This window comes from Spea bombifrons, chromosome 1 (assembly GCF_027358695.1).
Source record: "Spea bombifrons isolate aSpeBom1 chromosome 1, aSpeBom1.2.pri, whole genome shotgun sequence".
In the NCBI taxonomy this organism is placed as follows: domain Eukaryota; kingdom Metazoa; phylum Chordata; class Amphibia; order Anura; family Pelobatidae; genus Spea; species Spea bombifrons.
Window position 1 is genome coordinate 99,068,054 of NC_071087.1, and position 19,518 is coordinate 99,087,571.

At 36.3% G+C, this 19,518-nt stretch overlaps 1 protein-coding gene across 1 annotated transcript in view; it reads left to right on the forward strand.

The window, feature by feature from the left end:
• GLIS3 (GLIS family zinc finger 3) overlaps nucleotides 1–19,518 on the forward strand; it is a 134,625-nt gene that overhangs the window by 95,613 nt on the left and 19,494 nt on the right. Inside the window, exon 7 of the mRNA XM_053466174.1 lies at nucleotides 8,741–8,882. Within this exon, the coding sequence (XP_053322149.1) occupies nucleotides 8,741–8,882 (142 nt within the window). The remainder of the gene's footprint in view (nucleotides 1–8,740; nucleotides 8,883–19,518) is intronic.

Consider the following 19,518-nt stretch of genomic DNA (forward strand, 5'->3'; position numbering starts at 1 on the left):
GACTGACTTAATCAGCCACATGGCACTTATTTACTGTTGAGTTCTATGTTTCTTTGTGTCCAGGTGCATTGCTCTACCCACAGTAGATTTGATAGCAACGGAGTCGACTTTAGGAGTGGTGGCTGTCACACTGCACATATATATATATATATATATATATATATATATAGTTACACACACACAAATATAAACATTTATAAATTAACAAACTTCTGATTTCTTTATTTCCAGCAATGAGTGATATTTATAAATGATATGGTGTCAAATCCCAGCGCTCAGCATTCATTTGCGGGCTGGTTAGAGGGACATCTATGATCTCCTCATCCGGCCCATTTTTGGCATGGTCGTCACATAACTGGAATATTAGGTTGTCTTTTAGTTATGTTTTATATTACCTGAACAGGAAGACAAGCAATCAAAATTTTTTAAATCTAAATGTGCTGTAATATGTGCCCTTTTTCCTTGCCACAAATCAAATACACCCTCCTTGCTCACATTTCATAAAATGTGCCAACTATCGCTTTATAATATTTGCTTTCAAATATTTGGAACAGACCTGGGGAAAGTAACTGTCCAAAAAAAAAACATTTTTCATAAATAATATTGTTGTCCCTTTGAAGAAATAACAAACCAATTTATTGTAACTTTTATAACCACGATTAATTCGTCTATATCGACACACGTGACTTTGATTTACTGTGTAGTAAGAAGGCACTCAAAGATCATTGACCAACATGTTCTTCTTCTATAGATCTATTAATTTAAGAAAAGGCCTTCCAGGTCTAATGAGAGTGTGTTTTCCACCTAAAATACAAGGTTTGGAGAGACCTGCAAATATGCAAAGCAAAAATAATATATAGAAAGGGGGGGCACACCCTAAAAAGCATACCGATTCAGATTCCTGGGTTGCTGCTAAAATACTAATGACCAATAAACCCAGTGGAGATGAACTAACGCTCTAAAGCCAGGTGAGAACCAAACAAGAACATATCTTTTGCAGAATGATTAGATCTCTGAATACTGAGCAGTTCAAGTTGTCTTTTGTCCATTGCAGAACTGGCTGTGCTCACCCCAAAGCAACAAATAGTAAAATAACTCATCAAACTCATAGCTGTGACAGATAGCGGGGTGCATGGATGTTTTAGCAGCTAATGACATTAACATGCTCTACTTCGATTTGCTAAGACGTCATACAGTCATGCCATCCAAAATCTTCCCCTGTTAACTTAAAATGACACTACTTACGATAATTTTGTACTTAAGTACTAAATAACCATTTGCTCGTGTAGGTCTTATGGTTTAATAGACAGGGTTTTTTTTTTTGAGACTTCCCAAATAAATCATGGCCAATAAGCCTCAGGCGGCATCACAGATTTGTGTAAAACCAAATTGGTCCATTTTGTGCTTAATTTTTGAAATGTGTTAAATATTACCGTATAGCTGGAGGGGTACTGAGAACATTGGCGCACCACTTATCATTTAAAATGACATGTAGTAAGTAAGATCGTTAAACATGCACATGATACATACTACTGTAGATGTTTAACGAAGCATTGTTCATTTTCTCCGTGTTATGTACAGAAGGGAGTACGTCACTTGGACAGGTAACTTTTCTTCGTTAGACGTAGTTGATGGTACATATTTAGGTATTTGATTGGTTTAACTGGTTGAATCATTCAAAGTTTTACCAAACTTTCCTCCAGTTTTTCCACCTCTAATTAGACCCTGACACATAGGGATGCCCCGTGTCATTGAAAGGATGTCTGGGCCCTGGGCAGCTATTGCTTTTGCCCTGTATTAAAGATGGCCCTGCAGCCACATACGGCATAGGCTTACATTAACGAACATGAAGGGCTAAAAAGGTAGGCAAGTTATCGGTAAAATATCTCTGTCTCGATTCCAAAGCATGCAGATGTCCCCGCAAAAGGAACCAACTGTGATTTGCATTCAGGAAATATTAAACAACACTAATTAGAGTATAAAATCACATAGAATAAGAAATAATTCTCTTTAGTCACATCATGCACTAGTTTTACAGAAACATAAGAAGTGTGTAATGGAAGCAGTTAACTGTAAAAAGCAGAGTAATAATGAGGTTTCAAGTAATGTGCATCATTATTCATGTGTAATTATGTAATTAATTGAGATATTTCAAGTTAAGGTCTATCCTTTGCCATTTCAGCTTTTACGTCTCATTAGTATAATGATAAATTGACATGCTTGCAGTTAGTGCCGTAGTCAGGGTCTCATGAAACATTAACTATTGAACAGAAAAAAGGAGATCACGCAACTGTGCAGTATCTTCTGTATATAACATACTATTTGCTGTTTGTAGATACAAATTCATTAAAAAAAATTAAAAATGTCAGTTTCTATGGCAACACCTATCAGATCCTGCTCTTGTGTCACGTGGCATTTAAGTGTTCCCTGTACAATTCATATGCTGCCTTTTTATATTAATCACACTGTTACGATGCTATCTTTTGTTGGTACATATTATTGGCAGTTTTAGTCTGCAATCTATTAATTTCCATCGTTTGGTACAAGTGTTATAAAGACATGGCAATGCTCTCCCAGTCGTTCACAAATATAAATAGCTACTAGTAATACTAATAATCAATAGACTGTATTGATCACAATATAGGCTAACCCTTGAATATACATTGTAGTGTTCATGATTAGAAAGGATCATTAATCTACCCCCCTTTTTAATCATTTATTATGCTAGCCATATACTTTATTGGGTTTTCAATCAGATTAGTGAGATAATCTCATGTACTATTGTGCAGTTTAAAATTACACCGCAAGTGTGTACGTCTGGCCATGGGGGTAAGTGACACTTTTATGGAACTATTGCTCACATTTATAGGTTATGCTTTTTATAGCGTTGTCTCTCAACATTCATATATCATACTATTAATATACTCCCTTCTGTGAGAGAGATTAAATAGCACTTTGAAAGTTCTGCATTTAGCTCGAGATTATAAATTACACTGGTAATGGGCTGATTTTTTGTGGAAATTATACATTACATGTTTGATGTACTAAACTCTGTTTATGATTATAAATGATAGAACTTGACATTAATAGGCACCCTTCGTTGCAAGGTTATGTATTAACCTTCTAATGTAATATCAACATTAGAAATTACACTGTGCACATTTTTTTTCTCTTCGCTTTATTTTCTTCTTATTTTTCATATTGAAATATTTTTATTCACTTTATTCAAATGGAATGTGCAACAATTTGGGTTCCTAGTTTAACCTGAACCAGTCTTGTTTGGGTTATTTTCCTGTTAAGTCTTATTGTCATTTTATTACTGTACTTTAATTATAAGTGTTAGTTTTTAGGATATCTCCCAGGTGTCCCTGTTTCGTTTTCTGGATATAAATGTATCTCGGTGCTCTACAACCCTAAAAATAACAATAATGTGTATGGAAACAGCATGAAATTGGCTTACAAATTGTGTTAACTGTATTAACTGTGTTAATAAAATACTTCACTTTTTTTCTAAATGCTTTTTGTAGCATGTTATTCTATATATTAAAGTGGAATGTTATTCTATTCCGCAGTATGGATTATTCCTAAAGGCTGAATTGACATCTGATTTCCTTCTTTAATGTACACCCGAGCAAGAGTTTACTGCTACTTTTACTCGGGTTCTCATCTGAAATGCAAATTGAAAACCAGTTAACTGGTGTATTTATATTTATTCCATAAGCTTATACCTGCCTGCACCGTTCACATCTATGGCAGAGAAATGCTAGTTCCTTTTCAGAATACACAACAATGACTACAAGCTAGTTTTAAACTAAATTTGTTTGCGCAGCAATTTTATTGGATTAAAAATAAAAAATAAAAAAAAATATTAAAATAAATATATTGTGCTCTATTTTATTCTATCTTGTATACAGCCGAACCACTAAAAATTCGACTAAAGCGGCTTTCGAAACAAACCCAGATTTTTTTTGATTACTACTGACCCATGGCTAATGTGATCAGGGAAAATACGGCTAATCTCATGTTGCCTTGTATTGCAGTATTAGCCAATGAATGGGTTATTCTGCTATTAACGATTCAGTGGTCTGGGGATTTATGAAAGCCTTAGGATAATTCAAATGGGTTAAGCACGTCAATCATACATTTCATGCTTACCTGCAATAAAATGTCTCTTTTGGAAAAAAAAAAAAAGCAAACTGGCTGTTACCAAACAACCAGAGACTATGAATATATTTAATTAACATAGGAATAATTGCCTCACACTTGGTTCCGTACCAGATCGCTTTAGCATTACTCATTCATTACCATATTCAGAGGCTATGCTAGAAAGATGAAAGAAGGCCTGCCACATAAGACATCTATTCAATAGCTAAGAGACGGAGCTTGAGGTTTTTTTTCTTTTTTTTTGAGCTAAGGCCTGTTTTCTTTTTTGTCTGGTTGCTGTAGGGAAAACACAAACATCCCGTGTAAGCTACTTACAAATTGGGAAACCGGTAAAGCAAATTAATTGCAAGGCAGCTGCCGTAGAGAGAGAGAGAGAGAGAGAAAAAAAAAAATGAAATAAAAAAAAAAAAAGTTTACGTGTAAAGGAGTTTGCTGTGGAAAGTATGACCTGTAATGTTTTCCTTGCTTGGAAAGTAAGCAGCATGAAAATAAAATCTTACAAGAATAAACAGAGCGAGATATTGGTCGTAAAAAACATGGCTGCAAGGTGATGCTTTTGTAGGTTATTTTACGTACTAGACATGGATCCCGCGGGCTGAGTGTAACTCGGGAAAGCTTGAAGCCAGTATTTGAAACAAAATGTAATTGTGTCAATCGTTCTTTTTAGTATTTCCATGGTATAATCCTCTATGTTGTGTTCTCTTCATATGTAGCCCTAACTATATATATATATATATATATATATATATATATATATATATATATATATATATATATATATATATATATATATCTATATATATATCAGTATTTCCAGATTTATAATTTCACAATTTTGATACCATCTCAGTATTTCCAGAATTATAATTTCACAGCGTTGATGACTTTAAATTTTTCAATTCATATCCAGTCAAATTCCACCGACTACTCAATGTTCAATGCGGGGATTTTAAAAATATCTTTTAGCACGTTGTGTTCCTATATTGTTATAGATGATTAATCAAAAATAGAGAATACTTATAGCTTATTTATTAGGTTAATGTGTAGCTGTATAATCGTATATTTGTTAGCTAGAATCTAAATGAATTAGCATTTACAAGAATTTTCAGCTTTTTGTTTTCTCTAAAATGGCTTATTTGTAAGTTTGGTTTAAGTATGTGAGGAGCTGGTCTGAAAGGGTTAAGATTCTTTACACATTGGATGGAAATCCATGGTCTGCATTATTGTAATATTATATAAATAGCAGAATTGAGCCAAGTAGATCGTGGATGAAAATACTGGCCAAAAAATAAGCTAAAACCGAATATAACTAAATACTGAGCTTAAAAGCTGGAGAACATTTCTTCATTATTCAAACTTCATTTATTTGAATCATTGGCTCAAAATTTTCATTACATGAGATGCATTTTAAAGCTATTAACCATTTTAAAACAATGGTATAATGCAAAATACCGTTGCTTGATTTTACATGCTTTCTCCATGTATACACAGTACTGTACTGAACAATATGTGGCTACGGTCCTCAGGATATTGGCAATTTAATGGCGTGGATGCTCCCAATTATCTCTTAAAAACATAAACTCAGTGATTTATGCAGCGTGCCAGGCAACAGATGTGCAACCTAATCCCCTTAGTGCCAGAGGGATCGGCAAATAAAGTACAAAAAAGTCAGGATTAACCCCTTTGATTATAAAGTCTTTGGGGAATAAAAACCATCCCCTCCTTACTGTTGTCAGTTAATTGTTAAACTGGATTTAGCTAATAGGAATCCCAGGTCCCCACCCCAAAACTTTATCATGCATTACTTGCCAATAACATTACATTACAGATGGATGGAGTTTTTCCACATGAACCATGAAAAAAAATTGATGTTCTTTGCAAACATGATATCTTCAGTGGAGTATCTTCAGTGGGAATTAGGACCAGTGTTGTTGTTAAGGAAGGTATAGAGCAAAATAGGAAACTGTAAAGGGCGAGAGGAAATATTGCATTATTAAACCGATAAAACATATATTTTATTTCATATCAAAGAATAATATTTTTTTTTGCAGGAGCAAAAGTACCAACTTGATATGTGAAATAATGTTTCATGTAATTATATTTTCTTAACTGCACTGAGAATACCTACTTCTATGTAGAGAAAGCTATTGAAAGTGCCCACTGCCAGCACCTCTTATGTGGTAAAGAATTGTATGCCAGTGTATGCAGATTTGCAGTTGATGGAACATCAGTTTACTAGAGTCTTGAAATCTTTCTTAGACCTCTTAAAGGTGCTGTCCCACTAACCCTTATTTGCACACTCTAGTAATAAGCAATTAAGTAAATAATCATTAGCAGGTATTCTCTAGAAGTTTTATCACATACAAATAAGCCTTATCAGTTTCTGTAGCAGCAACCTATTGGTGCCTGCTTTTGCATCACATGATAAGTTAAGTATTTCTAGACAAAACCTTAAATGAGGCAAAGTTCCGCTTAATTGAGTTCTTTATGGTTTGGATAGTCAACAGTAGAATGAATGACGTTCCTAGTCACAGTAGGGTTTATTCAAAAGAGTAGATGAAACAGCACCATTATTGCACTCCAGAACATGCGTATGTGTACCATATAATAATGACATCACAATAGTATATACCGATATATTGGAGTGTTATTTTGGTCAATATCTGTTTGTTCAACTATTCAAATGGGAACATTTGACCCTCAGTTGTTGTGTATTATAATTGGATATCCCTCAGCTATTCACATCCATAGTTGTTGATAGCTGGCCTTGGCACTTTCAATAACTCTACCTAAGAACACTCTGTAATTAACTTCTATCAATGTTTTTTCTTCAACATTAAAAAAGGATTTTCTCTTTAAAAATCAACTTTGTGAGTGATTGGCTTATAAATTGCATGTTGGTCCTGAATTCCTCTCAATCACCCTATAACAGATTCCATTCCAATCATGATGGTACTGGCTTCTTGTTTCTTGGTGAAGATTAACAGGCTGATCCTCATGATCACTTTTCAGCATGGATAATGGTTAACATTAATTTGTTTTGGTATCCTGGCCACTTGATAACATTGTCATGGTAGCAGATCGTGTTTTTGATGTGCACATTGAGGTATGCAATTTAAATTCTTCACATACAATCAGGTTGGTCAATCAAGTTTGTCAGTAGCCCTTGCTCTAATCAAATGATTGCAATAATGTTATGAATGAAATATTGCATAGATACCGGTATGTCATCTCTGAAAAATAGTCCCTTTTTACTCCCGACTTAACAAGTTTATTGGTTAATTAGGATAATACTCTTGCATAATAAATACACTGGAGCAATGCATGGGAAGCGTAAGTACACTACACAAGAGCTGGAGACAGTGACTTAGTTCCATGTTCCAGCAGAACTTCTAACCAATAACTGCACAACAGAACTTTTATTACTCTCAGAACAGGTGACGGGATATCCTTATCTAAATGGACAGTACTATGCCTGTCACACTATGGCCATGTGCCAAGAAAGTAATGCAAGGAGAATCACAGGCAGCCACAGCCAAAAATACATCCATCATCATAGTGTCTATGTCCCCTTTACAGCCTTATGAGATAACCTATATTATGAAATGTCTATGATTAAATGTGTGATAATAAGATCACATGCCTCCCAACTGTCCCACCGGACAGCTCCAATTTCCCCCTCTATCCCGCTGTCCCACCGAGCTCTACCTCTGTCCTGCTTTTTGGATTCAAGACCACAATCTCACTCCTGATGGCATTCTCTGGTGTCTGGGACACGGAAGTTGCTAGGTTCTGAAGAGCCCATAAGCAATATGGAGAGGTGGGGAAATTAAATGTATATTAAAGGCACAGTTATGATAAAAAAAAAAAAAGGATTTTTCATTTTACGCCAGTCACAGACTGCTGTTTATTAAAGGAATCTTAGAACTTATGCCTGAAACCAAGTTTAACTTTCTGAGATACAGCCCCTGGGTCTTCACTCAGGCTTGTCCCCTGAAACACTTGATATTCAGGCTCCATTTGCCACACCCTGTGACGCTCCTGGTAGGCAATATTTAAGTGTTCTGGTAAATGCAGTTTGCAGGCATTATCCCCTCTGAAAAGGTTTAACGTAGTTTTAACTTAGGCCTGTGACTGCATTTTAATTTGAAATCAAACATGAAGAGCCTGGTACTCCTCTAGCTACAGGGCCTACTTCTTAAAAGTATGCAAATCTTTCACAACATGGAAGTACACATGCACTTAATTTCATGATGAATACCCATTACAGCTGATAGCAGTAAAACGTAAAGCCTAGCAGGTAATCGGAAGCAGACGTCTTTAGCTGCGCAAAGGGAAAACATGTGGACTTCATAGAACTACTTAGAAACATCTTTACCGTGGAAAATAAATTATCACTAATTACCAAAACTCATGCTAGCCCTTACTTATGCTCAGTTCTTTTCGCATTACCATCTCGATTTTTTTTCTTTTTAAAGTATCTCTCGCAAGTGATTTCCAAATACATTTTACATGCAGATGATACAAAGCGATAACCATATTAACAGGTGCTTGTGTCCCTTTTTCAATCTTCCAGTTACGATCACGGACAGAACTTGACCAAGAGATCCTCAGTGACTGCCTCACTATTCAGCCTCTACAACCAGCAACTTCACCGCAGGATCCTACAGAGAGTACCCTGGGAAGGTCTCCTGGCCCTGTGCATGATGTATATCAAGGTAAATTGTCAAACAGATAAGTATTGTTGACTAAGGGTGTCTGTAGATCATTTTTCTAGTGGGTTGGAGAAATGGGGAGGTAAAAATCCAAATCTAAATGGTAAATGTTTGCTTTCATCCTTTAATTCATCCTGCTCCCTTGTTCTGTATGTTCCGTGCATCCCTCCTACTTTTACTTCATCTCTTCTTGTTTCTTAAGGATCCCTACCTCTCAGAATAGCCCTGCAAGAGATACAACTCAAAGTCAGTGAACCATTCCTGCTTTCAGACAGTCATTTTGGTGGTCAGTACCGAATCTGTAAAGGGGACAAAATTTACCATTAAGCATTTAAAGAAATTACAGGATACCCAGGAGGGATGGCAGCTAGGTCCAGGATGAAGTCCAGCCAAGGGAGTCCAGGGCAAGGGAGCCAAGGGAGTCCAGGGCCAATATACTGTCTACTAGAATGTTTGGGACACTAATAAAGTGTCCCAAACATTCTAGTAGACAGTATATTGGCCCTGTCCAGAATACATTAACAGAAAGAGAACATATATAAAATCTATAAAAAGTGTAGAAAAATCCAGTAATCACAGATTTACCTTTTACCTTTTCTCCTTGTTTTCTCAAGTGTATTACAGACTATTTACTAATTTTTTACTGGAGGAGAACAATGGCTTGCAACTAGCCTCCTTTTATTGGAGGAGAACAATGGCTTGCAATTGTAATCATACCTATAGTATTTAACACATTTTGATACCAATGAAAATAAATGGAAAGTTTTATATAATTTATCCTAGATTATCACTGTTTCCATTTGATTGCTTAATTTTGCAATATAACCTTTCATTGGGGTGGCTGTCCCCAGAGCCGGCCTTAGGCGTTGTGGCGCCCTGTGCGGACTACTCCTCTGGCGCCCCCCCTCTCTGCCCCTTCAAACTGCCCCCCCTCAAACTACACCCCCCTCTGCCCCTTCAACCTACACCCCCCCTCTGCCCCTTCAAACTACACCCCCCGCCCCTTCAAACTACACCCTCCCTCTGCCCCTTCAAACTACCCCCCCCCACCACTTACCTTGTTGCCGAAGTCCTGCGGTGAGAGCGGGAGGCATCCGTCTTCTCGCTCTGCTGCGGTGCCGGCATTTCGTGTTGAGCGCCAGAATAGTCCGGCGCTCAACATGAGATGCCGGAACCGCGACGGGGTCACGGAGAGTAAGGAGCGCAGAGCGGTTGCTGAGAACTTCACGAGCAACCACCCGGCGCCCGGGACTTAGATTAAAGCATTGCTTTTTTTTAAACTTTATTTAACATGAATGATGTTAAATAAAGTTAAAAAAAAAAAAAACGATGTTTTAAGTTAAGTCCCGGGCAGGCGCCCCTGCTACCATGGCGCCCTGTGCGGTCGCACAGGTTGCACACCCGGCCGGCCCTGGCTGCCCTTTAACATGTCTTCTTATGTGACTTCTTCCATCTATAAAGATTCAATCAGTAATTTTCCCTTATTTATATTAATATGGAACACAAGCTTCTAAATGTGATCAATACAAAATGCATTAAAATATTATTAATACAACCTATTTATAATACAGAGTAAACAATGAAAAAGGGAGTTAAAGCTGGTTTCCAATTATATGTTGGGAAACTACATTTGACGGAGTTTGTTACGAAAAACAGGTTTTACCAATTGTAACCATGTGTGTAGTAATTGGAATCATGTATAGTGTGGTGGAAATGGATGAACGGTGAAGATGGGGCCCGTTTCTTGACTATATGCAATAGGGGGTTTTCTTCGCAGCTCCTGGGCAGTTGTTCAGTTATGTTATGTTATGCGGACGGCTTGCGTTCAGCAGGGGCCATGTGCTGCATATTTGTTTTGTAATCAGAGACACAAACCTGGACAAAGGTTTCATTTATTAAGAAATTTTGCCCTGCAGGAAAACTATAAATCACCCAGCAGAAGTAAATCTTTGCTCCAGAGTGATCTGGAATTCATACGTGCATTATAGCCATAAAAGGAGACTATGAAACAAGCAAAACTATGAACAAGTCAGCAATAACAATTTACGAGTGGCTAAAGCTTTTCATCAATTAGCCATCAAATGGGAGGGATATAGGTTTTTATGATTATTACAGCATAGCAACGTGTATGCAACATTTTAGTGGGGGGCTGTGTAGCAAAGCAGTCACCATTTGGAATAAAACGAGTTTGTATTCTACAATAAAAATAAAATAAATTGCATAACAAGTTATGAATAGGTATATACTGTGAACCATACTTAATTTAAAGATTCGACTTATCACTCCATGTGACCTTCAGAATAGAAAATATAGCAGCCTCTGATGCTTTTTGTGTACCTGTTTCAAGTAAAAATCAGGCAAAGTACAAATCTGCCCTTGAGGTTTGGTTTGGCATGTCATACTGACAGCCTTCTAATTTGCTCTTTCAACCAATGCATAATTGAAGACCCCTTAAGTATTAGCAGTACTATGGTGTTAATGATATAGATCAGTTTGCCATTGGCCTAACAGAATTTAACTGCTTCGGAAATAAGAAAAATGTGATTTAAAACAATGTCTGAAGAAACATATTTAGCGAAGAATATGTCACACAGTGTCACAATAGAGCAGACATCCTGTAGGAGTTGGAGGCCTCTAGGATAATAATACCCAGTGTCTAAGAATAAAATAATTGTCTCGATAAGTTTAAGAATTCACCTGAATAAATATTTTGAGCAGTAATAGATTGGAAATTGCTTGAGCTACTACGTTTTCACCAGAATTATCAAACCATCAGCCGTGCTAGCCTCTCCCAGAAGTATATCAGATAATCACTAGAGGGTATCCCCACTGAGTTACTTCTTTTAAAGTGAATTTGTTACTTTTCGAAAGTCTTACCTTTTACATTCTACTAGAACAGCTGAACTTTATTTGTGATTAATCATAGTCTCTTTAAATGGTGGCAGGTGTGTAATTGAATTGTTCACGTTATAGGTCACATTAAAGGTGGAAAAAGTTCTTCTTTACCAGCACAAGAACCTGGCATTTTAACAGGGGTGTGTAGACTTTTTATATCCACTGTATATGAATTTTGTGTGGATGATATTTCTGCACAAAAGAACATTGATAATTATTAGTGCTGAATATCTTGAAAAGGGTTAAATATGAATTAAAAAAAAATTAATAATCTTATTCCATACAAAATGTATTTATATTAAGGTTAAATTAGACTTCAATAATCAGATATCTTAACATATGTAATAGATTATTCATATTAAATTAGAATTTAAAAGTCTTAACAAACTGAGCCTGCTGAAACACCCTGCAGTATTTAGATTAAATTACAATTCTGTACTTCAAGGGAAACCCTTATTATTTTAAGGAGAACCAGATTGATTATAAGGAAAAATAATGTCTGCTAAAACCTCTTTTACATTGGTTATCAGTGTCAAATTTGATGAATTGTAATTGGGTATCATTTTCCGTAAAAAAAGATGAGGCTTTAACCCTTCTCAGCTGGAAACGCAAAACTTATTAGTACCATAACACTGTTTCAAACATACAAAGTATAATTATAATGAAATACATTAACTGTGGCCGGCATTTGTAAAATGCATGGACATGAAAGCACCAACATCATTTCTGATTTGGAGAAGGACTATTTGATTTTAAAATACCTACTTCTACATTGGTGAGACAGAGATGACGCTTTACTTCCCCAATATCCTTCATTTCTTGGTGCTAAAAATGTTTGCTGGATGTGAACATTCTGAAACCCTCGATGTCCAGGCCAGGCCCACCCAACCAATTTAACTACCCAATAATTAACACGACACCAAAAAGTGGTCTCAGGCGATTTATTTATTTATTTAACCTAGCCATTGCCACGTAACCTAAACCAAAAACTAGGTGAGTTAACAGGGCAATGACTATCAAACTGAACACAATAAATAACATAAATAATTAACATGAATAAATAACAAAAAACGAGAATACTTCTAAGCTTACTAGGCTATCCAGGTACCACCAACACAGGGGAGGACTAACCCGGATGCCCAACCCCAGACCCGAGGCTGCGAACACCACCAGCAAGGAACCTCCCACTGAAATGCCACCAAAATGCTCTCCCCCAGAGCATTCACCCCCTAGATGCCTGGTAAGCTTCCACCCCCGACTGTGACAAAAGTAACCGCCCAACCAACACCACAAATAATAGGGAGGGAGGGTAGGACAAGCTACACGAGGTATGGTGACACACAAAATGGCCCCTGGCCTAGTGACACCTGCCCTTAAATAAACCCCCAATAAACTCCAACCCCAAACTAAAAAATGCCATCAGGCCTGGCCCTACTCTGCATCCCAGTCATGGCCCATTCTGGCCCCCGTAGGCATCATTCCTATGTATAGAATATTATTTTATATAAATGTAATTGTGTAAATAAAACACAATATTGTTCTTCTAAAAGCCTTAGTCAGTTACAAATACTTGTGAAAAAAGTACACCCTCTTTAAATGTTTTACATATCAGGACATAATAACAATCATCTGTTCCTTAGCAGGTCTAAAAAATAGGTAACTACAACCTCAGATGAACAACACCATGTCATGATTTACAAAATGGAGAAGCCATGTGTGAAAAAATAAGTACACCCTTACTGCCTCCATATAATGCTTAGTAGCCGGCAGGTGCTACTAATCAAATGCTCATGATTAATTAATCACCTTTATAAAGGCCAAAGTTTTAGCAGCTTGGAGCATCCAGGTGTGTGTTAACACAATGCCAAGGAGGAAACACATCAGCAATGATCTTAGAGAAGCAATTGTTGCTGTCCATCAATCTGGGAAGGGTTTTAAGGCCATTTCCAAACAATTTAAAAAACATTCAAGTTGCCAATCTTCCCAGGAGTGGACGTCCCAGCAAATTCACCCCAAGGTCAGACCGTGCAATGCTCAGCGAAATTGCAAAAACAACAAGAGTTACATCTCGGACTCCACAGGCCTCAGTTAGCATGCTAAATTTTAAAGTTCATGACAGTACTAGAAAAAGACTGAACAAGTATGTTTTGCTTGGACTGGTTGCCAGGAGAAAACCTATTCTCTCTAAAAAGAACATGGCAGCATGACTTAGGTTTGCAAAGTTGCATCTAAACAAACCAGAAGACTTCTGGAACAATGTTCTTTGGAGACATGAGACCAAAGTGGTGATGTTTAACCAACTGTTAAGCACAATGGTGGAGGGGTAATGATTTGGGCTTGTTTTGCAGCCGAAGGACCTAGGAACCTTGCAGTCATTGAGTCGACCATGAAATCCTCTTTATACCAAAGTATTCTAGATTCAAATGTGAGGCCATCTGTCCGGCAGCTAAAGCTTGGCGGAAGTTGGGTCGTGCAACAGGACAATGATCCCAAGCACACCAGCAAATCTACAACAGAATGGCTGAAAATTAAAAGAATCAAGATGTTGCAATAGCCCAGATCTCAACCCGATTGAAATGCTTTGTCGAGACCCTAAGAGAGCTGTTCATAAACAAATGGCCGAAAACCTCAATGAACTGAAGCAACTTTGTGAAGAAGAGTGCACAAAATTTCCTCCACAGGGATGTGAGAGACTGATAAAGTCATACAGAAAATGATGACTTCAAGTTATTGCTGCTAAAGGTGGTTCTACAAGCAATTGAATCATAAGGTGTACTTAGTTTTGTACACATGGCTTCTCCATTTTGGCTTTATTGTTGTTGAATAAACCATGACATGGTGTAATATGTCATGTGCTGTTGTTCATCTGACATTGTATTTATCTAATGTTTAGGCCTGCTATGGAACAGATGATTGTTATTATGCCCTGATATGTAAAACCATAAAACTCAAAGAGGGTGTACTTTCTTTTTCACACAACTGTAGGTATTAGAAGGACACAAACTCCAAAAAAAATCTCAGTAGTCTCAGTAGAGCCCTGCCCCTAGCCACAACCCTAACCATACCCCGCTTTAGACATTTCAAATCTTGGGAGGCATATTACAGGCTAATTTCTCAATTTTCATTGGACAGTTCCCAGAATGAAATGTGCCCTGGAAGTGTTCCTTGAAATCTTCTTAAATAGAAACATAAACGTAACTTTAATCATCTTAATATAATTTAACTGAGCAACAAATTTCCTGTGCATCCCACATACTGCAGGACAACACGTGCTGGTCAGCAACATGGAAAATGTATGCAAGTCCCTAGAAACATTGCAGCAGACAAACAGTTGCCTCTATGGGTAGGCTAAAGGTTTAAGTCTGCTTTGGAGAGCCTTGTGGCTCGTTGGCCAGGAATAAGAGGGATATATTATGTTGATAAATCTTATGGTGCATGTATTGGCTCCATTATACTGTATGTACAGATGGCGTATGTGTAAGGCTATTTCACATATCTATATTTCTGTAAAGTAGTATTTTTGCATGCTTCCATTCATTCTTCTACCCTACAACTCGCTGTTACAGAACTACACTTGTGTAACTCTAGCTTAGTAGATGTTCATTAAAATATTTTATAAGCTTTTTCAGAACTTATTTGTGTCCAAGGAACAGAAGTATGATGTAATGCTTTGACCTTGTTTTTTTTTTTTTTTAATTAAGATCACAATCTCAATTGAGATTTCTCAAACCTCTCAAACTGAAAAGTAATAAGAGTTTCCGATGTGTTCATCTGCCATGTCTAATCAATCCCCTCAGCTGCCTTTCAACCTAAGCATCCTAACTAAAAGACACCTTCGAGCCGTACATAAACAGCTGTGACCCTGTAATAACACAGAGATGTCCAGACAATGAACTTCCATTCCTCAGTCCCAGTGGCATGTTCTCTATTAGATCACAGCAGGTGGGCCATCACAGCATTGTCCACTTGCAGACAGTAACTATTCCATTTTGCTGCTCACATACCTTCTGTTAGTGGGTTCCTAGCAAAGTGCACTAGGGTTAGAAACTGTTCTACTATGTTTTCAGATGTGCCTTTGATGGAAAGAAATCAATTTAAATAAACAATGTAAATCAGCTGAAGTTTTACTACGGGAAGGTTAACAAACTGTATCAGATATCCCCAGGGTATAAAGATTTGTTATGGCTAGGTTTTTTATAATCTTTTAGAATGCTTTAAAAAGTCTGACAAGATAAAGATGTATAAATTATTATTATTATTATTAATAATAATAATAATATTAATTGACTTATAAAGTGCCATCATATTCCTCATATGATATCATATACCCCTCTAGATTATAAACTTGTTTGGGTAGGGCCCTCCTCACCTATTGTTTCTGTAAATTAAATTGTTATTTTATCTACTACTTGTTATGTCCTGTCTACCCATTGTACAGCGCTACAGAATAAGATGGTCCTATATAAAACAACAAATAAATAATAATATTCTGCAGAGTGGTGCAATGGGTAAATAGGACATATTAAGTAGCGCATAACTAAATTTAAGGTTCTTAACAAAAGTAATCAATACAGATTTAGCATAAATTCCATAAATTAATTTACTGCAACTGACTATAGAACCTTTCCCCATAGTATACATATATATGGTTGGCTATAATAGGTATAAATTTAATATTTTCATTTATATACACCATAACATACAACTACTTAGTTTAAAGAACTGTAACATATAGGATTTGGAAAACCAAACTTCAATTTTTATTTCAATTGAAGGCATTAGTCAATCAAAATCTGCTTTAATGTAATTAGAGTTACGTTTAGAACATAAATAGCAACCAAGTTATACATAAAAAATATACATCAAAAACACACTTGATATATATAGAGTATGTTGGGTAATCAGGTAAAAAAACCAGAGATATCTTTTATCTCAGTTAATGTATCTCAGTCTTTGTCTCATCCTCTCGTAGACTGTAATGGGGTAGTCTGGGATAAAAAACAGACGTATGTCCAGAGACTAAGATTAAATATATCGGTGTTTTTAGCTCATCTCTTTATGTAACCCATAAAATAATATGTATTCATATTCAGCTACCAGAGATATGTGTGTCGCTAGTTATTAAATGCAGCCCAATAATTTAGTGGAATAGAATCAATTCACTAAAACGTGACTTGTAGGTGAATTCTTACGAGACATAATCTGTCTGCATTAAGTATGCATTATGAAGGATTTATCCAACTATTTTTACCCACGGAATAAACTTTTTTGCCTGTATAGTGTAAGTAAATAAATCATTATTTAACTGAGCTGAATTAATCAATGCACCCAAATTTTTGATTCAATAGGACGTATCAGGTAGTAAATACATGTATGTAAAAGCACAGTTTATTAAATAGTGCTTGACCTGATAGCACCTGTATAAGCGCAGTCTTACATACAAATTATGTGATTACCAATCAACATACCCCTCAGCATTTTATATAGTGTCATGCACATGGGAATCATATAACATACAAGGTCAATTATTTCTGTATGATACATTTACAAACTATAATCAACGCAAAGCATGACCATTTTAATACTGGACAAAACAAGATTGAAATGAACGCCAACCTTTGTTTCATTCTTGTTTTATACCTGATCAGAGTGGACATTTTGATGAGTGGATATCCTATATGTCCATGAGAACAGAAACAATCACCATTTTCTATTTTTTTTATAAAAAAAATCTTCTTGTTTCCATTAACAATCTCTCGTTGTGTACATGTAAATGTGACCTGATTGTTTTCTAAAGATTTTTTTTTTATCTTGAGCTAAAAATTTAACGGAACCCATCGTTAAAATGTTTGAGTTTTTGAGCTCCTTATTCGTTTGCCACGAGTCATTCTGTTCTAAGATTTGGTTTGATGTAGTGTATGAATCAGGTTCTTCATGTGACTGAATTTTGCAATTCTTCCAAGAATTCCTAAGGACATCTCTATTGTAAATGACATTATTCTGCTGGTAAACAAAATGCCTTGAAGTTAACTCTCTTAAGCTGCTAATATTGAAAATGGGTTAAACCTTATACGTGTCGCCCATACTCCTATTTTCTTCATGGATATCTAGTTGTGGTCCCGGATCAGCACCGGGGCAAGTAAATCTTTCATTTATATATATCTATATCTATATACACATATATACATATATATATATATATATATATATATATATATATATATATAGATATAGATATATAGATATAGATATATATACACACACATATATATATGTATATATATATACATAGTAAGCTACCATACAATCAGTACATGTGAGTCTGAAAGAACTTTAGGTCAAACATTCTTTTTATCATTACACTTTGATACGCTAAAGATATAGTTAAAGCTTATTGCTCAGCTTGGAAGGAAAAATAGGCTTAGGTAAAGATTTTGCACATTAATCATCTTATGGTTTAGTCAGAAACGTTTTTCATTACTCTCACTACATGTTCACAAACGAATGCTAGTTTTCATAATAAAAGGAAGATGAGACGATCCTAGTCACCCCCTGTTACTCAGTTCAAGAGGCGGCTGCAAGAGGCTACTGATCAGTGCATACTCATTTCAGTTTTCACTCTGCTTTCTATTATAATTGAGGGGTTTTCAATGTGTTAGCAGTTAAAGTGGGAATTGTAAAAATGTTTGATCTGTAGAGAAATGCTTCACTTTTGTATCAGCAAGATTTTTCTTAAATTGGAAACATCTGCTTGAAGTAATTTGTAACATTCTCAATTTAAAAGTAGAAGACAATGAAGAAGCAATTAGAGAGGTAATTTAACCTGTGGTAGGGGAGCTTAACTGGGTCTAAGGGCAAGTCTAATAATCGTATAGAATGCTTAACCCTACTGATGAATAAGGTGGCTTCGTAACATGGCTATGCAATCCTTTTTAATGAAAGGTCGAAAATAGGAGGGGTGGGCTAACCTGTGGGGTTTGGCTGTGCTAGTTGTAATGGTTAGCATGGAAACAGAAGTTTCTGCTCTTTTTGTGTATTTGTGTCTTGGGGGATCCACTATCCTAATGTTTGGTCGTAAAAGGAACAGTTGCATGTCCCTTACACCCCCTCTACAGAAGAATGCATGTCACTCTGTCATATGCACTTTTCCAAAATGAAAAACAAGGAAAAGTTTGGCATGAAAGTGGCCCATTTGAAATCAATGGGAATGCTTACTCCACATTAGACTTGTGCATTTGGATTTGCCAATTTTTGTAATTCGTAGTAATGAAAATGAAGAGGACATTTTACTGTGTTCCCCATATTATTTCCATAGGTACTGACGTAGTTCATATGTCTGTAGAAGGTCTCCAGTCTTCAGTGCCAGGAAGTTGGGATGAGGCATTTTCATCAGGATGAGTAACATATTAAGCCAGATGTGGAAGTCTATTATTCCCACATGAAGAACGATATAAACCAGGAATCGATAGCTGTTAACATTTCATTGTCCAAGAGCAGATATACTAATTTCATTATATTTGATGTCCAATACATCAAATTCTCCTTCCTTCTTCCTGACATACATCTTCTGAGATTTTCATGTCCACGTCACAGATTGCTTTAGCAAACCATAGAGTTTGGTGACTTATCCAACTTATTAATGCAGGGCTGCATGATATTTGGAAGCTTAGGCTGAGGTGAGAGTGTCACCTCTAAGTACATTTTGTAATGCAGTAGAACTTATGGGGTGTTTTCAGCCTGGATG